General features: G+C 37.4%; 2 protein-coding genes across 17 annotated transcripts in view; both read right to left on the reverse strand.

Moving 5' to 3' along the window:
• Nucleotides 1–4,620, reverse strand: part of LOC148186303 (5-hydroxytryptamine receptor 3A-like) — a 21,938-nt gene extending 17,318 nt beyond the window's left edge. For 5 of the 12 annotated variants that reach the window (XR_015775070.1, XR_015775069.1, XM_088070440.1 and 2 more), the window contains exons 1-5: nucleotides 3,291–3,432; nucleotides 2,536–2,696; nucleotides 1,739–1,902; nucleotides 984–1,028; nucleotides 734–843 (exon numbers count right to left, since the gene is read on the reverse strand). Coding sequence is in view for 10 of the 12 variants with exons in the window: in XM_088070440.1 (XP_087926566.1) it covers nucleotides 734–843; nucleotides 984–1,028; nucleotides 1,739–1,902; nucleotides 2,536–2,644 (428 nt within the window). In the remaining 2 variants the exon portion in view is untranslated. The other 7 variants (XM_088070438.1, XM_088070443.1, XM_088070441.1 and 4 more) reach the window with 7 other exon arrangements.
• On the reverse strand, nucleotides 3,297–17,349 carry LOC121959342 (5-hydroxytryptamine receptor 3A-like). 5 transcript variants are annotated; one of them, XM_088070434.1, is made up of 14 exons: nucleotides 17,194–17,349; nucleotides 16,781–16,940; nucleotides 13,803–13,966; nucleotides 13,064–13,108; nucleotides 12,813–12,922; nucleotides 11,754–11,923; nucleotides 11,426–11,586; nucleotides 9,196–9,406; nucleotides 8,916–9,086; nucleotides 7,567–7,652; nucleotides 7,397–7,426; nucleotides 6,685–6,787; nucleotides 4,536–4,621; nucleotides 3,297–4,382 (listed from the first exon to the last, which is right to left on the reverse strand). In XM_088070434.1, the coding sequence occupies exons 3-14, from the start codon at nucleotides 13,827–13,829 to the stop codon at nucleotides 4,176–4,178; spliced, it is 1,407 nt and encodes a 468-aa protein (XP_087926560.1). In that variant the 5' UTR covers nucleotides 13,830–13,966; nucleotides 16,781–16,940; nucleotides 17,194–17,349; the 3' UTR covers nucleotides 3,297–4,175. The 5 variants fall into 5 exon arrangements, with proteins under 5 accessions (XP_087926560.1, XP_087926557.1, XP_087926558.1 ...); XM_088070431.1 differs by lacking the exons at nucleotides 16,781–16,940; nucleotides 17,194–17,349 and adding an exon at nucleotides 14,721–15,694; XM_088070432.1 differs by lacking the exons at nucleotides 16,781–16,940; nucleotides 17,194–17,349 and adding an exon at nucleotides 14,721–15,691 and having other exon boundaries at nucleotides 3,297–3,852.
• Between the last annotated feature and the right edge of the window lie 255 nt (nucleotides 17,350–17,604).

Below are 17,604 nucleotides of genomic sequence, written 5' to 3' on the forward strand. Positions count from 1 at the left end.
GATTATTTCACATTCTGCATGTTCCAGTGCTAATGAATTACTGTAGCTGTTGGGTACCTACCAACAGGCCATGAAGGGGTTAAAATACAGAGAATAAAGGTGTGAAAGAACTGCATTTAGGAAGGACCTTGAATTAAATAACACTGCGAATACCAGTGCATGTTGTATAGAAACCTCTATATAACATGTACTGCTAATCTAGTGGCAATATTTAAGTACCCTATGATTTTTAAATACATACTTAGTGATTAAAAAATAATTGTTAAACTGTAATTTGGGTCACTCCACAAAGTTGTAACCCTCTTACTCTCTAACGTCGCCAATGTGTACCCATTAAGAGTTTAATTGATTCTCAGTGTATATAACTATTACACTGTAACTTGCAGGCTATATTGTAAAGTGTTACAAAGTATTTAAACATGAAATGTTCATTACAATCTGTCTGCAATAGCAGTTTGTTTGCACAACAGGAGTTTTAAAGAATAAAGCTCCTGATGGCTGTGGCATTATTTTAATCTTGATTGGTTTTGATCGATTGTTTGTTTCAGAATTTCAGAAGTTATGAAACACTAAAAATAAAATACATACATGTAATTAATATTGCATATAGTCAGCATGTTTAGAACCTGTTGCATTAATGCCTCGTTTTTTTGTGTAATTCCTAAATGGTAACATGATGCTCTACTTGTGAGTGCATGTGGATTTGTGTGTGTGAGAGCATGTTAAAACTTACATCTCTTCAATAGTTAGATCTGGCATCCACAAATATTCCTTAGGAATGATTACTTTTTCAAGTCCGCAGAACTCAGCCGGATCCCACCAAATGTGTTCATTTTTCCAGCCCTACATAGAAAAACAGGATAAAAAGGAAGAAAGAGGGAAAGAGAGAGAAAAAATGCAAAGATGCAATTTAAAAGAAACAATTTGTTTTTCTACTGATGATAAACAGGCAAGAAAAAAAAGTTGTCCTCAGAGACTCTCACCATATAAATCCAAATATAGGGAACGAAAGTCTGGTCAGTCTCTCTCTATAAACAAAGAAAAACAGTATACTTGAAAATATATGAATATGTTACATACTGACCATATACACAGCAAAACATAGAACAGGGAGGTTTAACCAGTATGAAACAATTTCAGGTGAATACTGATGCTGCTTTATGATCTACAAAAGTAAACCCGACCATCAGCAAGAAGCCTGGCCATTTCTATTAAAATATTCTCTGTGTTTCCCTGGATGCGACTACCTCTGCAAAATCAAACAATTAATCTACACTTATATTTCCCCATGCAATACTTTGTACATTAGTAAGATTAAAGGAACCAGAAGGAGATTTTTTTATTGATCATTTCATTTGTGATGTTATCATTTGTGGTTATAGCTGATACTGGGGCAGGATCAGCAAGGAAAGAAAATAACTGTATATGCATCACTGAAAATAGCTGGCAGTTGCTTAGTTAGAATATAAAAGCAGACATTACAGTGCTCACATATACAGTATACACTGGAGGCAGTATGTAGTGCAGACCCGCTACAAATTGAACTTTCATAATTATAAGTATAAAATAATTGTTCAGTCATTTTGGTCTCATGTTTCCTTGATTTCCACAGATTGTTATGAACTCATTGAGCAAGAAAGTACAGAGAAACAAATATACCCTCCTGAACAGAAGCAATAATCATCACAATCAAAAACTAAAATATTACAAATAATTTAAAGCTTCATTTTAAACTTACCACATCTACGATACCATAGAGCGACATCTGGATGTGTACCCGTGTAGTCTCTTTGTAGTTTTTAACAGGTCGGCTCAGAGTGTAGAGATCCTTGTTTTTGGTCAGGTTCAGGTAGTTTATAACATCCTGATAACTGCAGTTCCAGTCTGCTTCTGAAATGGAGCCTAAGAATAATTAAGAAGAAGTTACTGACAGTATGCTCCGTGAGCAGGTATCCACTGCTTCTGAATTTATTATCAAACCTTGAAACACCAGCTCACAAATATCTGCGGTAATATCCAGTGTTTGTTGTCACTGAAAGGCCTTTATGAGACGGCCATTGGCAGGACTGCAGGGTTTTATGTCATCAGTCCACAAATGATTTTTAAATGTGAGCATTTTTACGGTCATTTACGTTTACGTGGGGCTCTGCATTTGAGATTCATCTGTTACCCGTGGTTCAAATGCATCCAACATCAGCCCATGCAAATCCTCATGCATTTACAACTGACAACATTTACTGAAAACTTTTTCTGTTTGCTGAGGCTCTGTTCTTTCTGAGTAACTGGAGGTACTTCCACATAATTCAAAAATAGAGTATACAGCTCTTTACATTAAATATAACTTCCATGAACTCACTTCCTCTGCCTTAATACACAACATGATTAAGTGACTCTTAAGTGACTTAACAGCAACGTCTCTCCCATTAACAGTTACTCTGTAACTCTGACTTATCTCACACTGTGGTATGAGATATAGCTAAAGATATCATTATTTTCACCTCAATTTTCTATGTTGTAAATGAAAGCTTCGTTCACCTCCTTTGTATCGGGGTAGCAACAGAAATTTTTCACCCACATGCATCGTACAGAGTTGTTCCAGCTTACCTGGGAGGAAGATCAGAAAGAGGAAACCTGCCAGAATCATGACTGCAAGAGGTCTGCACAGTTAATGATAATCTCTGTCTTCTTCGTGTCGTCTGAAAGTGATCACATGTGGGTGATAATGTGACTGAACTGCACTGGGAAAGGGCTGGGCAAAATTAATGACCAACCCTGTTTCTCTTTTCTTCCTGTTTTTCTTTCTTTCTCAACAGTACAGAAGCCCTGAGGGACATGAAAAAAAAAAAGTTGGCTGGCAAGAAAAAAAAAGTTTGGTGGGGCCAGATTTTATTTTCCAGGAGAAAATCAGTGTCATTTTTTAAAAGTGTTTCTTTTGGTAATACTCGTTTTGACCACAAGAGGCTAAAGCGCACCACCAGGCTCCTTTTCATTTCTCTCTGCACTCTGAACACAACATGCATCTCTTATCATTTAAATTCTGATATATGAACACTTAAATTTTACATAAGGATTATGGTTAAAGTAGTCACTGTCACTTGCAGCAGTAACAGTACACTGCGTTTCTACTTTCTGTGTAGGCCGTACCTCACTTCTGGTGCGTCTATGTTTAACTCTGGCTGCGTCTCTGCACTGCGAGTAATTCCCATCTGGTCCTCTAACTTGCTCCTTACTTTGGTTGCTTCTTACTTGTCTGTGATTGAAACTCAGTTAAGTTTTACAAAAACACTCACGCTGTCTTCTCCTCTCAGCGGTTTTCCTGTTTAATCACACAGCTGTTCAGTCACTGTTAGTTCCAGCGCTGGTCAGCGACAGTTTCTCGCTGCTCTTGTCGCCTTTCTGCGGCTCTCTCCCTCTGGGTGCACATTTGCCGACGCCTCTGACAGGAAAGTAACTATTGGCCCTCCCTAAAGCCGCTACAAGTAGCTACATGACGTATTCAATTAATTTACATAATATCAAATTCTGAGAGAAGCTAAACTAATAGAAAAGGCGGACCAGGTAGTTTACAAACTATTTGTGTATTTACAAACTTGTTTTTTTGCCATGTAACTATAACATTTGCGGGGTTTTTTTGTTTTAAGTGACCTAATGGATGCAGAGCAAAACAAAAACGTGGTTTTGTAGCTTATATTTACTGAGACAGAGAGAACTGTGTGAGGGATTTTGGGGTGTGAAATAAAAAAGAGTGAATATTTAAACAAAAACGTAACGTCTCTGCTGCAACGCATGATTCATTTGCAGAGCTGAGAGAGGAGGAGGAGGAGGAGGAGGAGACGGCAGCCGCCCTCGCAGCTGTAACGTGAACCGCAAAATGGGATATGTTAGATGCTTTTGCAGACTTTTGTCAATACAATCATTCCCCAAATGACCAGAAAAAGTCGCTTGATTTGTCAATGGTCGCTTTTGATTAATTAAGTCTCCGTTTGACAGACTCATTGAACACTATAATTGCACACTACACACATAAAAAACTTATATTACTTGAACTTTAAAACCTCACCAGTGTCACAGGCTAACACAGAGTATATGTGTAAGATGTGTAGCAGTGTGTAACACGTGCAGCACTACTGAAGGACTACATATATAGGAAATTCAGTTTAGGGCTGGGTAATATATCAATATAATGAGACGTGATATCGTCTTAGATTATGGATATCATAATATCGTAGGTGTTGACGTGTCCGAGTGTTAAAGGCTGCATTACAGTAAAGTGATGTGATTTTCTGAACAAACCAGACTATTGTAGCTACTATTGTAGTTGTTGTATTATTTGCCTTTAACCATTTCGTCAATTCATTAAGAATGATCTCCTCTTTTGGATCCTTGGTTCACCGTGGAGGCATGCAAGAAAGGATTTTTTTTTTAATTTTTTTTTTTTACAAATTCTGTGTAACACAGCATGAGTACTTGATAAACAGATTTTCATTTGTGTTTGAGGTATGCCTTTAACATTTAAATTATGACTTGATTCTAACCTTTTTGGCCACCGACAGCAGTTCAGATGGAGGTTCATCAGCAGACGCATCACAGAAACAAGCACGGTCAGTCCATTTCTTCACCTCTGAAAGGACATGTTTGACACAAAGATGGTTGGAGCATATTCAAAATGATGTATTTTAGCAGTGTTGGGAGTAATGCTATTACTTTTGGCAGTAATGAGTAATGTATTATTCTGATATTCAGTAACGGCGTTACATTTACTTGAATAAAAAAAGGTTTGTTATTCATTATTTGCTGTTCCACTACTTACGTTCATCACTGTGATAATGGGGCCAGTGTATATAGAATTTGACAGTTTTGTCCCAACTGTGCCAAAACAACACTAAAATAATGTGTGTGCATCAGAATTTAGATTTAAATAAAAGTACAAATACCACACTGTTAAAAGTACTTTGTTACTAGTTTAAGCTCTGCATTGAAAATGTTACCTACATAAAGGCATGTAAGTACAATCAGTGAAATTAATTCAAGTATCAAAAGTAAAAGTACTCATGTATTGCTGTTTTAAATGAATTTAATCAATAAAACAAATTAATTAATTTAAAGGAAAAACAGGAACTTCTTATAATTGAGACGCTGAAACCATGTAATGTTTTTTTGGTTTTTTTTTGCATGAATAAGGACCAACAATTACCAAAATAGTTTCTAGTTAGTTTTCTAATTAATTAATAATCGCTTAAACTGCAATTGTATATTTTCATATGGGTTGTGTGCAAAAATCTAATTTAGTGCAGCAACTGGCAGCTAATGTTGTCACATAATAGTGGTGGAGTAAAAAGTACAATATTTCCATCTGAAGTGTACTGGAGTAGAGGTAGAAAGTGGAATGAGTTTAAAATACTGAAGTGAAATAAATGTACTTTAGATTTGTACTTTAGTACAGTACTTGAGTATGAGAGGTATAAACACTGACTGAAATTATTGATATATATATGTGTGTGTGTGTGTGTGTATACATAAAATACAACTTGATAATCTGTTTAAAAAGGTGCCTCTCTGCACAACATGCACACACAAACACACAAACACACACACACACACACACACACACAAAAATAGAAAGAAAGGAAAGGCAGGTTTGTCTATACTGTTTATTTCAGATTGATGTCTGACACATATTTACAGATGACAGGACTTTTATTCCACAATGTGAATACTTAAATATAGGTGTAGATTTGGAGAATCTCGTTAAAAGACAGTCTGAAATTCCTCAAACAGTAGAAGAAAAAAAAACCTTTTACAGGTCTTTGATAAAGTGAACACTTGGTACATGTTATAGCCTGTATATGTGCTTAGTATGATGAATGAACAAGAAAACAAAATAAATTGTAATAAACAGTAGACATTTACTCGTGGCATCTCCACAGAGGAGAATCTGATATGAATCTGACAGAGCAACACTTCAGTTTTTAACATATTTCATGATGTGTTTGGCAGACTCATTGAACACTATAATTGCACACTACACACAAAAAAACTTATATTACTTGAACTTTAAAACCTCACCAGTGTCACAGGCTAACACAGAGTATATGTGTGAGATGTGTAGCAGTGTAACACATGCAGCACTACTGAAGGACTACATATATAGGAAATTCAGTTTAGGGCTGGGTAATATATCAATATAATGAGACGTGATATCGTCTTAGATTATGGATATCATAATATCGTAGGTGTTGACGTTTCCGAGTGTTAAAGGCTGTATTACAGTAAAGTGATGTGATTTTCTGAACAAACCAGACTATTGTAGCTACTGTTGTAGTTGTTGTATTATTTGCCTTTAACCATTTTGGGGGAAAAAAGAGTCAATTGTACAATATCACACCAATATCAATATTGGGGTATTTGTCCAAAAACACTTGATATATGATTTTCTCCATATTGATCCAACTTCTGCAGAACTGCACAAAGTAATGCTTGCTTCTTTTTTTGGTTAACATTGTTGATCAACTTTAAAGTGAATAAAATGAGCGAACCATGTTTCTGAACTTAAGCACTACTCGTATGCTGGATCTGTCCATATTGAAAAGAGAACAACTAAAAACAAACTGGCCACTGTGATATAGAAAATGAGGAAAACTTTGTTGATTGTTTTCGTCACTTTGGTCCAGTATCCGGCCTTACCTTCTTCCTCCTTGCTGTTGAGGAGCAGTGATCGCTCCACCACCCTCAGCTCATCTGAGAGCTTCTCCAAAGCATGGTGGTCCATCAACTGGCTGCTGCTTCTCTGCAGAAATAATAAAGACTGGAAATTAGCAAATACTTTTAAAATCAGTGCATAATGAGTCGAGAAAACAGAGGAAAATGGCTGTGGCATTTGCTTTTGCTCAAGAGATAGAAAACCTACAACTACCAGAATGCACTGTGCTGAACCGGACCTCGGGTGGTTGACATGATGCAAGCTTGTCCATTTTGAGGCAGGAAACAATATCATTGCCGGCAGGTAACAGACGACCTCCAATTACAATTTAATTTTTTGTATTTTATCTAAACCTTTAAAGGAATACTTAAACTGAACTCAGAGAGAAAACTTTGTTTGTCTCACGTGCCTCAATGTGCAGAGTTTAATGTGCTTGTCCAGGTGCATTATTCATATGCTGAAGTGTTTTGCATAGTAAGGTTTCAGTGGAAATGCATGTGAGCGTATAACTGGATAAATGAGACTCAGGCTTAGTCCACATGTACACATGTACATTTGAAAATATAATGTTGTCTATGTGTTTTGACCTTTTGTACACATGCAAACTGCCTTTTAGGTGACTGAAAATTGACCGTTGTTTACAGTATTGATGTGAGGTACTGAGTTTTTGGAGAGTGTCAGAGTGTGTGCCTTTACCTCATTAAGAATGATCTCCTCTTTTGGATCCTTGGTTCACCGTGGAGGCATGCAAGAAAGGATTTTTTTTTTTACAAATTCTGTGTAACACAGCATGAGTACTTGATAAACAGATTTTCATTTGTGTTTGAGGTATGCCTTTAACATTTAAATTGCGACTTGATTCTAACCTTTTTGGCCACCGACAGCAGTTCAGATGGAGGTTCATCAGCAGACGCATCACAGAAACAAGTACGGTCAGTCCATTTCTTCACTTCTGAAAGGACATGTTTGACACAAAGATGGTTGGAGCATATTCAAAATGATGTATTTTAAGCATTGTTGGGAGTAACGCCATTACTTTTGGCAGTAACGAGTAATAAAATGTATTACTCTGATATTCAGTAACGGCATTACATTTACTTAAATAAAAATAAATTTGTGATACTTTGTGAAAGGAGCATACAACTAGGCCCGTTTCAGGCCCATGAACAATGCCAAACTTTTTTTTTTGTATTTCAGCGCCCATGTTGTCAAGACAGAGCATCCACTACGCCCGCCTGAGCAGCGCTTGCCAGGCACGTCTCAGCGGCTCGCTGTTTTTTTACACGTACATTTGTCAGTAGGAATAGACAGTGAAAATGGTGTTTTGATGATTATATTGACTCTATTTTTAATGCACTTTAAAGTCTCTCTCTGTCATAGACATGAGGAAATACAAAGACATCTGTTTTACTCCAACTTCCCTGCTTCCCTTTCAAAATAAAAGACCCCTGACAACGTCTCTGTGAACAGAATCCTACCAGTTGCTAACCCGAGGCATTTTATTTGGAAACATTTGCCGGACCGTGTTGTCAGCAATGCAGGAGCTGCAGGACTTTGTAAATGATAGGACTTTTACTTTTATACAGTCCTCCATTATTGAGGATGGTGTGAATGGAGTTCAGTTGATTTGAATTTCTTTTAATGCAACTAAGTTTAAACAACACTGTTTAGTAAAAACTTACTGATTAGTATCTGAGAATCTGTAACGCTGTGTAATACTTCACTTTGTCAAAACAGTGTACTGGGCTCAGTTTGAAGGCATGCTAAGGTTACAACACATATTCCTTTGAAAAGTTTGAAAATATTGAGTTTTGCTGTTCCACTACTTACGTTCATCACTGTGATAATGGGGCCAGTGTATATAGAATTTGACAGTTTTGCCCCAACTGTGCCAAAACAACACTAAAATAATGTGTGTGCATATATGATTGAAGCATCAACGAAAATAACAAAAAAAGTAATGCAAAAATTACTTTTCCTAATAAATTTAATTGAATTAGTAACTTAAAAGTAACTGAATTACCTTTTGACAAAAGTAACTAGAAATTGTAATTCATAACTACTTATCAGTAATTTGCCCAACACTGATTATAAGCTGTAAATATGTCTGTGCTAAAATGATCAGTAGAATATAACAGAGGCAGTAGAAAACTGAACAACAACGTCAGGTTGGGGTTGACATCAAGAGGTTTGTAGAATTTATACCGAATCTCACCTTCAATATATTTGTGCATGTTGTCTTTGCCCTCTTTGTCTCCATAGTCCTCACTTTGGCCTTGGTCTTTATCTGCCTCTTTCTCAGAGTCTTTCTCTATCAGATACATCACCAAAATTGTCTCCAGGAGGCTCAGCAGCATCAAACCAAACATCCCAATGCAGAAGACCGCTAAAGGAAAAAGGCAACATCATTAATGTGGATAAATAATAACACATTGACTCAATATATGTGCTGTTCCTGTGCAGTACAATAAAGTTATGTCTCTGGGCCTCCTTACCTATAAGTGGTACCCTGTCTGAGGAGGAAGGCAGAATATCATTGAGCATAAGCTGCATCACAGTGACAGACAGCAGCACAGTGATCTTAAAGCCGAGCTTCTCGCCTCCACTGTCCGAGATCAGGAAGGAGGCCAAGTCCAGACAGAGGAAGAACAGGATGGGTAGTATGAAGTTGACGATGTAGAGGACAGACCGTCGCTTCATATTTATCTATGAAATTATCACAAAAAATAATCTGCAAATGTCTGTAGTGGTTGAGAAAGCGTTTGATTTATTTATTTTTAGTGTTCATCATCAATATTTTTCATAGAAATGTATCAAATGATGTAAAAACAATGTGGCATCACGAGTAGTGTTGCCATGGTAATGAATCTATAGACACAGCTCACACTGTATTCCCACGTTATAGTCCGGGGTTTGTTGGATCCATCCACTTCCCCTCCCATCCCCCTTACAGGGAGCTTCCTGTTTCTTATATTACATCATTACTGGCAGCGTTTCAACGTGACTCAATCCAACAGTGTATAATGTGGAGGCAACAGAGTTCATCCTGTCACGTTCTCAACTGAAGCCGTCTAGCAGTGCATCATGCGGATGCAAAAGGTGGCTTTTGTTGTCTGGATCTTACTTTGAAAGCTACATTTTACATGTTTGTCTACATTTGTTAAAAAAAAATTTCTTCTTTAAGTTAGTGCTCCCTTGCATGTGTTTCCCTCATATACTCCAGTGTTGTCTCAGAAACACAACTTTGAATGAAAGATCATTGTTGATCCATAACTACTGGATAAGTAAAGAAGCAACTGGTTTCACAACTTGCTCCAGCTTTCCCCAACCAGCCAAAAAAAAAAAAATCTTTCTGCAGGTATTTGCTGGAAAAAAGTATTAGCAGTAGAGTGTACTTGTTTTTCACTGTCATGTTGATGAACAGCCACTCATAGTGAGTCTGCATCAATTTAAGAGATTATTTTTTATTTATTATTTAAGTTTTTGATGTATGTGTCATTGAGGTTAGCTTCAAACTTAATTTCTTTATCTGAGGTAAAAAATACAATAAAAAGCTGCAAGCAGCAATGACAGGGCCCTCGCACCCCCCATGTACACACAGTCGCTTATCTCTGTAAAAGTCAGATAATGCACGCAGAAAGTTTGGAGCCTGCAGTGAGATATTTCACATGGTGTAGTACTTTCAGCAGCCATTAGATGGCAGGGGAGGGGACAGAATTTCCATGTCATCTTGGCGTATATCATTTATAGATCAAACCATGTAAATATCATGTAAATCCAATGATAATTGTCTCTAAAGGCTTACTTCCTGTTGCCAGTAGATGGCGCTAATACAACTGGTGAAAAGTGTCAAACAGATGTGTTTAGGGCGGGACGCTTATCATACCTATGAAGTTTCAGGCAGATCAGACAATGTACACCAAAGTTACAACAATTTCCTGTTTTATGGCAAGACACCAAAATGGTACGCCAAGTCATGGGATAACTGTAAATGTTTTGCACGGACCTGTGATAACCTTTCATCACCAAGGTGTTGAGAATGGACACACCATTCGGTGCTCGGGCCCAAATGATTCCTTGCATTCCAAGAGGGTCCTCGCACCGGTGGGTGCTCGGGCCATAATTAAACTTTTAATAAAGGTTTAATAAAGTTTTCGTCAGTCAGTATAGAAGGAGTGTTACTATGTTCTGTTGTATGTTCATGTGACAAAAAACTGTTAAAATGATTACAGCACGCATGCATCCCAACACAAAGCATACACATTTGAAATGAATGTCTACAAACGGTTAAAAACAACCGGTTACAGACTCACCAGAGTAAACTGCAGATTTGAAAGAGAGGTTGCAGCTCTGAATGTCGAAAGGAAATTTGAAAACTTGCATCCAAGCATGTTAGTTAAGTTTATTTCAAGTTTTAATTGCATGTGTGAAAGGAGCTATAACTTTCACAGTTCTCATTCGGCTGCAGTATTTTAATTTTCAGCAGGTAAATAGCTGGTAGAGACCAAACACAGAGCTAAAATAAGAGTGGATTTGCAAGTTGGCCATAAACGCAATTTGGAATTAATTATTATGTCGTTCTTTGACTGATGCTTCCTTTGAGTGGCAAAAAAGGGATAATCTGTTATTGCAGGTTTAAGTACAAAAGCAACTGGAACTGCAGAAAGTCTACATGCAGATTGTTGCTGAAAAAAATATTAGCAGTAAAATATACTCAATACTTACAGTGTAAAAGATCACGCTTTGGTTGTAGCTAAAATTGTTGATGGTCGTCTCGTTGACTGTCATGTTGATGAACAGCCACTCGTAATGGTTCCGCATCATGTCATTAGACCACTGTGTGATCATTGAAGAGTCAAGGATGGCTTCAAACTCTACTTCTTTATCTGAAGTGGAAATCAAAAACAGAACTTTGAGATTTCATATCAGCTCAACAAAGGAGGGTAAATATGTGTTAGTGTGTGTTCATGTGCAAAAAACAAAGTTAAAGTGATTACAGCACACATGTATTTAAACACAAAATATACAGATTTTAGATAAATGTCTCGCTCACCAGAGTACACTGCAGACTTTAAAGTGAGGTTGCAGCTCTGAATATCGAAAGGGAATTTGAAAACATGCATCCTGCATGTGATGACCAGCACCTCTTCACTCCTAAATTCAATTTTTCCGTCCCATTTTACAGTGAGAAAAGGAATCAGAGGAGACTTGTCTTTCTCTGTCCTGTATAAGAACAAACGCACACATTATGGTGAAAGCATTAAGCTTATAACAGAATTTGACACAGCATATGATCTAATATACCATAAATCATGACTCTTCATTTTCCTCCAATCTACCATTGTGCATTTCAGTATAGAAATACTATCCACATGGTGTCATTATTTCACATTCTGCATGTTCCAGTGCTAATGAATTACTGTAGCTGTTGGGTACCTACCAACAGGCCATGAAGGGGTTAAAATACAGAGAATAAAGGTGTGAAAGAACTGCATTTAGGAAGGACCTTGAATTAAATAACACTGTGAATACCAGTGCATGTTGCAGAGAAACCTCTATATAACACATACTGCTGATTTAGTGGCAATATTTAAGTACCCTATGATTTTTAAATACATACTTAATGGTTAAAAAATAATTGTTAAACTGTAATTTGGGTCACTCCACAAAGTTGTAACCCCCTTACTCTCTAACCTCGCCAATGTGTACCCATTAAGAGTTTAATTGATTCTCAGTGTATATAACTATTACACTGTAATTTGCAGGCTATATTGTAAAGTGTTACAAAGTATTTAAACATGAAATGTTCATTAAAATCTGTCTGTAATAGCAGTTTGTTTGCACAACAGGAGTTTTAAAGAATAAAGCTCCTGATGGCTGTGGCATAATTTTAATCTTGATTGGTTTTGATCGATTGTTTGTTTCAGAATTTCAGAAGTTATGACAAACTAAAAATAAAATACATACATGTAATAAATATTGCATATAGTCAGCATGTTTAGAACCTGTTGCATTAATGCCTCGTTTTTTTGTGTAATTCCTAAATGGTAACATGATGCTCTACTTGTGAGTGCATGTGGATTTGTGTGTGTGAGAGCATGTTAAAACTTACTTTTCTTCAATAGTTAGATCTGGCATCCACAAATATTCCTTAGGAATGATTACTTTGTCAAGTCCGCAGAACTTAGCCGGATCCCACCAAATGTGTTTATTTATCCAGCCCTACATAGAAAAACAGGATAAAAAGGAAAAAAGGAGGGAAAGAGAGAGAAAAAATGTAAAGATGCAATTTAAAAGAAACAATTTGATTTTCCACTGATGATGAACAGGCAAGAAAAAAAAGTTGTCCTCAGAGACTCTCACCATATAAATCCAAATATAGGGAATGAAAGTCTGGTCAGTCTCTTTCTATAAGCAAAGAAAAACAGTATACTTGAAAATATATGAATATGTTACATACTGACCATATACACAGCAAAACATAGAACAGGGAGGTTTAACCAGGATGAAACAATTTCAGGTGAATACTGATGCTGCTTTATGATCTACATAAGTAAACCAGACCATCAGCAAGAAGCCTGGCCATTTCTATTAAAATATTCTCTGTGTTTCCCTGGATGCAACTATCTCTGCAAAATCAAACAATTAATCTACACTTATATTTCCCCATGCAATGCTTTGTACATTAGCAAGATTAAAGGAAGCAGGATCAGATTTTTTTATTGATCATTTCATTTGTGGTGGTATCGTTTGTGGTTATAGCTGTTACTGGGGCAGGATCAGCAAGGAAAGAAAATAACTGTATATGCATCACTGAAAATAGCTGGCAGTTGCTTTGTTAGCATATAAAAGCAGACATTACAGTGCTCACATATACAGTATACACTGGAGGCAGTATGTAGTGCAGACCCGCTACAAATTGAACTTTCATAATTATAAGTATAAAATAATTGTTCAGACATTTTGATTTCCACAGATTGTTATGAAATCTTTGAGCAAGAAAGTACAGAGAAACAAATATACCCTCCTGAACAGAAGCAATAATCATCACAATCAAAAACTAAAATATTACAAAGAATTTAAAGCTTCATTTTAAACTTACCACATCTAGGATACCATAGAGCGACATCTGGATGTGTACCCGTGTAGTCTCTTTGTAGTTTTTAACAGGTCGGCTCAGAGTGTAGAGATCCTTGTTTTCGGTCAGGCTCAGGTTGTTTATAATATCCTGATAACTGCAGATCTGCTCTGCTTCTGAAATGGAGCCTAAGAATAATTAAGAAGAAGTTACTGACAGTATGCTCTGTGAGCAGGTATCCACTGCTTCTGAATTTATTATCAAACCTTGAAACACCAGCTCACAAATATCTGCGGCAATATCCAGTGTTTGTTGTCACTGAAAGGCCTTTATGAGACGGCCATTGGCAGGACTGCAGGGTTTTATGTCATCAGTCCACAAATGATTTTTAAATGTGAGCATTTTTACAGTCATTTACGTTTACGTGGGGCTCTGCATTTGAGATTCATCTGTTACCCGTGGTTCAAATGCATTTTCTTTCTGAGTAACTGGAGTTACTTTCACATAATCAAAAATAGATTATACAGCTCTTTAGATTCAATATCATTTCCATGAACACACTTCCTCTGCCTTCATCCACAACATGATTAAGTGACTCTGCAGATAGTTAAACCTTAGTTGAAGGTTTAACTTGCTTTGAGATATCCATCTCAGAGATTTTTGTCTCTACCCCAAAACAGTGGAGGTGAGGGGGATTTCATTTGTGGAGCTCACAGCACTTTGAAATGACAATTAAAAACTTTAACAGTAACGTCTCTCCCATTAACAGTTACTCTGTTCCTCTGACTTATCTCACACTGTGGTATGAGATATTGCTAAAGATATCATTATTTTCAGCTTAATTTTCTATGTTGTAAATGAAAGCTCTGTTCACCTCCTTTGTATCGGGGTAGTGACAGAAATTTTTCACCCACATGCATCGTCAGAGTTGTTCCAGCTTACCTGTGAGGAAGATCAGAAAGAGGAAACCTGCCAGAATCATGACTGCAAGAGGTCTGCACAGTTAATGATAATCTCTGTCTTCTTCGTGTCGTCTGAAAGTGATCACTTTCCTAGTTTTCCCAGATCCTGGCTGCAACCTTGGCTGTACTTGATCACGGTGATAGCTGTGCTGATGCGGTGACCCTGCCTTTAGTCATGCTCGTGCTGTGGCTGCACTGATACTGTACCCCCAGCTCGCCCTGATCGTGGTCTTGGTTTTGCCACTGCTGTGGTCCTGTCTGTAGCTACGCCTGTGTGTGCTACTCCGTGTTGCGCCAGTGCTGTGATCGTGCTTGATGCAACCCTCTGTTGCCTTTATTATGAGCCACGCCTCCACTATACACACAGGACTCTTATCAACACCCACAATATTATCATAGAGTGCATTCAGTAATTTTACACCTATTGTTATTGTAATATGACGTGTCTGTTTCCATTATGGCTGTGCATCTCTCCCCCTCTCTCTTTCTCTTTCCTTTTTGTCATGATTGTGGAAGAGGGATCTCTCATCATCCTCTGCTGCTCTTCCTTCCTTTTTTCCCCCTTTTACAGGGGAAAAAAAGGGTCTAAGGGCAGAGGAACGTCGTACTCTGTAAAGGCCTCTGAGGCAAACCGTGTTTTGTGATAATGGGCTTTATAAATAAAATTGACTTGACTTAATGCAAGAGGCATTTGGTGAAGAAAATAAATAAATAAATAGATTAATAATAATAATATAGTTATATGTCACCATAGGTTGTAGTAATAATAAATGTAATAAGTAGCTATTATAAATCATTTTTGAGATTTTAAAATACAGCATCAGGAAAAACATATCATAAAATTCTTCTCTCCATGTCAAAGAATACTGAAGACTACTGAAAAATGGACCTAAGACATTTTCATATCAATCAAGGCCCTATTTTTAGACTAATGAATTCCATGCATTTTAAGCCTTTTTCAAGGACATGTATGAACGCTGCTTTCTGTTACCTGTTCCTGGAAAGCTATAGTTTTCTCCAGAATGGAAACTTGTTTGGACTTGCTGCTGTCTCGATCTGTCTTGTTGAGATACTGGAAAGAAAGAGCAGCAACACAAACAGCCTAAACAGGCATTTCTAGTGTCTAAATCTTTTGTTAACAGTCGTGGCAACACTTCTTCATCATAAAGTATTCAGGATCATTCAGGATGGGTTTGTGTATATATTTAGAGTTTTTGCTCTCTTTTCTGCCAAAGGAAACTGACATTCAGGTCTGAAAATGTGCTTTGTGTGTGCCATGCTCATCGACTTGTCGAAACAAGACGACAGATCTTGATGCATTTTTTCATTACTCAGCCACCTCCCTGTTTTTTTCAGATCTTGATGCATTTTTTCATTACTCAGCCACCTCCCTGTTACTTTTTTATATCAAAAATTCATGAAATCTACTGTGTGTTATAATGTGTATGAAGGGGTTAATGGATTGGAGCAAAGTGTCTTCCTGTCAGCTCATGTGTTCTGTTTTTTATTAAACTCCCTGTTCACGCCTTAGGTTGGCATTTGCTGCCAAATGAAGACAAACATTTTTTGTGTTCCTAGATTTTTTAATGATTGCATAAGCATGGCTGAGATGTAAAAGCAGACGTAAAGAAAACATCAGTATAATATGTTTAACTCATCTCCACCTTTACATTTTTGAAAAGACGCAAAAAGAAGAAACAAATATGTGCGGGGAGCTTCCGAGAAAAGGGTGTGTGTCTGTGATAAAAGATGATCCATCTGTGCTCGGGGCTGGTAAAAACTTTCTGCTCTGAAAAACATCTGATGTTGCTAAAACCAAAATACATGCCCTGAAATCAGTGACTTTAACCCTGCCAAAAATGCTGGCAGGGTTAAAGTTTCACCATAAATAGAGACTTCACTGCCATTTTGCGTAGATGTTGAGCTTTTTGATAACTTTTGAAACATAATAACCATGAATAATGATAATTCATACCGTATTTGATTCAGAATTAAACTATAGACAGGTCAGAAAAAAGGATTACAGTGTTTTACACTCACATCCTGTTGATCCTCAGTGATTTGTAACATCTGGGTGTCCCTCGCCTTGCCGGTGAAGTCCTCTGTCTGCATCTGCTTCATCCTGTGCTCCCACTGCAGCTGGATGATTACGGAAGTCTTTGAACGCCACCACGGCGGCTATCTTCTGCTGTCCGAGTGTCTGATCATGTAGATAATAACAGTTTGACAGACAGACATTTTCAAAATCAGTGTATTTGACCAACTTTTGAATTTGCCTCATTTTGGCAGCTTCTATCAAACAGAAAATAGTTTGTTAATGTTGTAATTATATTGTCATTAAGTATAACATGTAACTGCAATTAAGACCCATTGTGCATTTTTGTATATTGATCCATCATAAGAATATATATATCTGTGTTTTGCAGCAGCTGTGTCTGCTGGTAAAAGCTGACCCCGATGGCTCCGCTGAGGTCCTCCACCACACTCCTGCAGAGGAGCACAGAGTCAGTGTGGTCAGCAGTCAGGTCTGTGGTAGACACCTCCGTCTGGCCCTTTTTGAGCAGGTCCCGGACCGTGACGTCAGGAAACGGTTCTTCTTCTTATGCAGACTAGAAGGGAGTAGGACAAGATAAACCACCGGATGAGCATTATACAGAGAAAAAGAATAAACCACATTTACCGTAATATTTCACTTTCTTGTCACAGGTCCAGACAAATTTTAAAATTTTGTGGCACTGCTGCCATTCTCCAGGTCATCCCTAATGAGAAATGATAATCAGAGGGCACGTAAACATCACAGTACCAACATACCTGGCCTGTCAGAGAGACTTTTAATTTCCTGTTGAGCAGCATTCTCCTCTTCT

The sequence above is a fragment of the Plectropomus leopardus genome, chromosome 19 (assembly GCF_026936395.1).
Source record: "Plectropomus leopardus strain MGB_pleo_1.0 chromosome 19, ASM2693639v1, whole genome shotgun sequence".
Lineage (NCBI taxonomy): Eukaryota > Metazoa > Chordata > Actinopteri > Perciformes > Serranidae > Plectropomus > Plectropomus leopardus.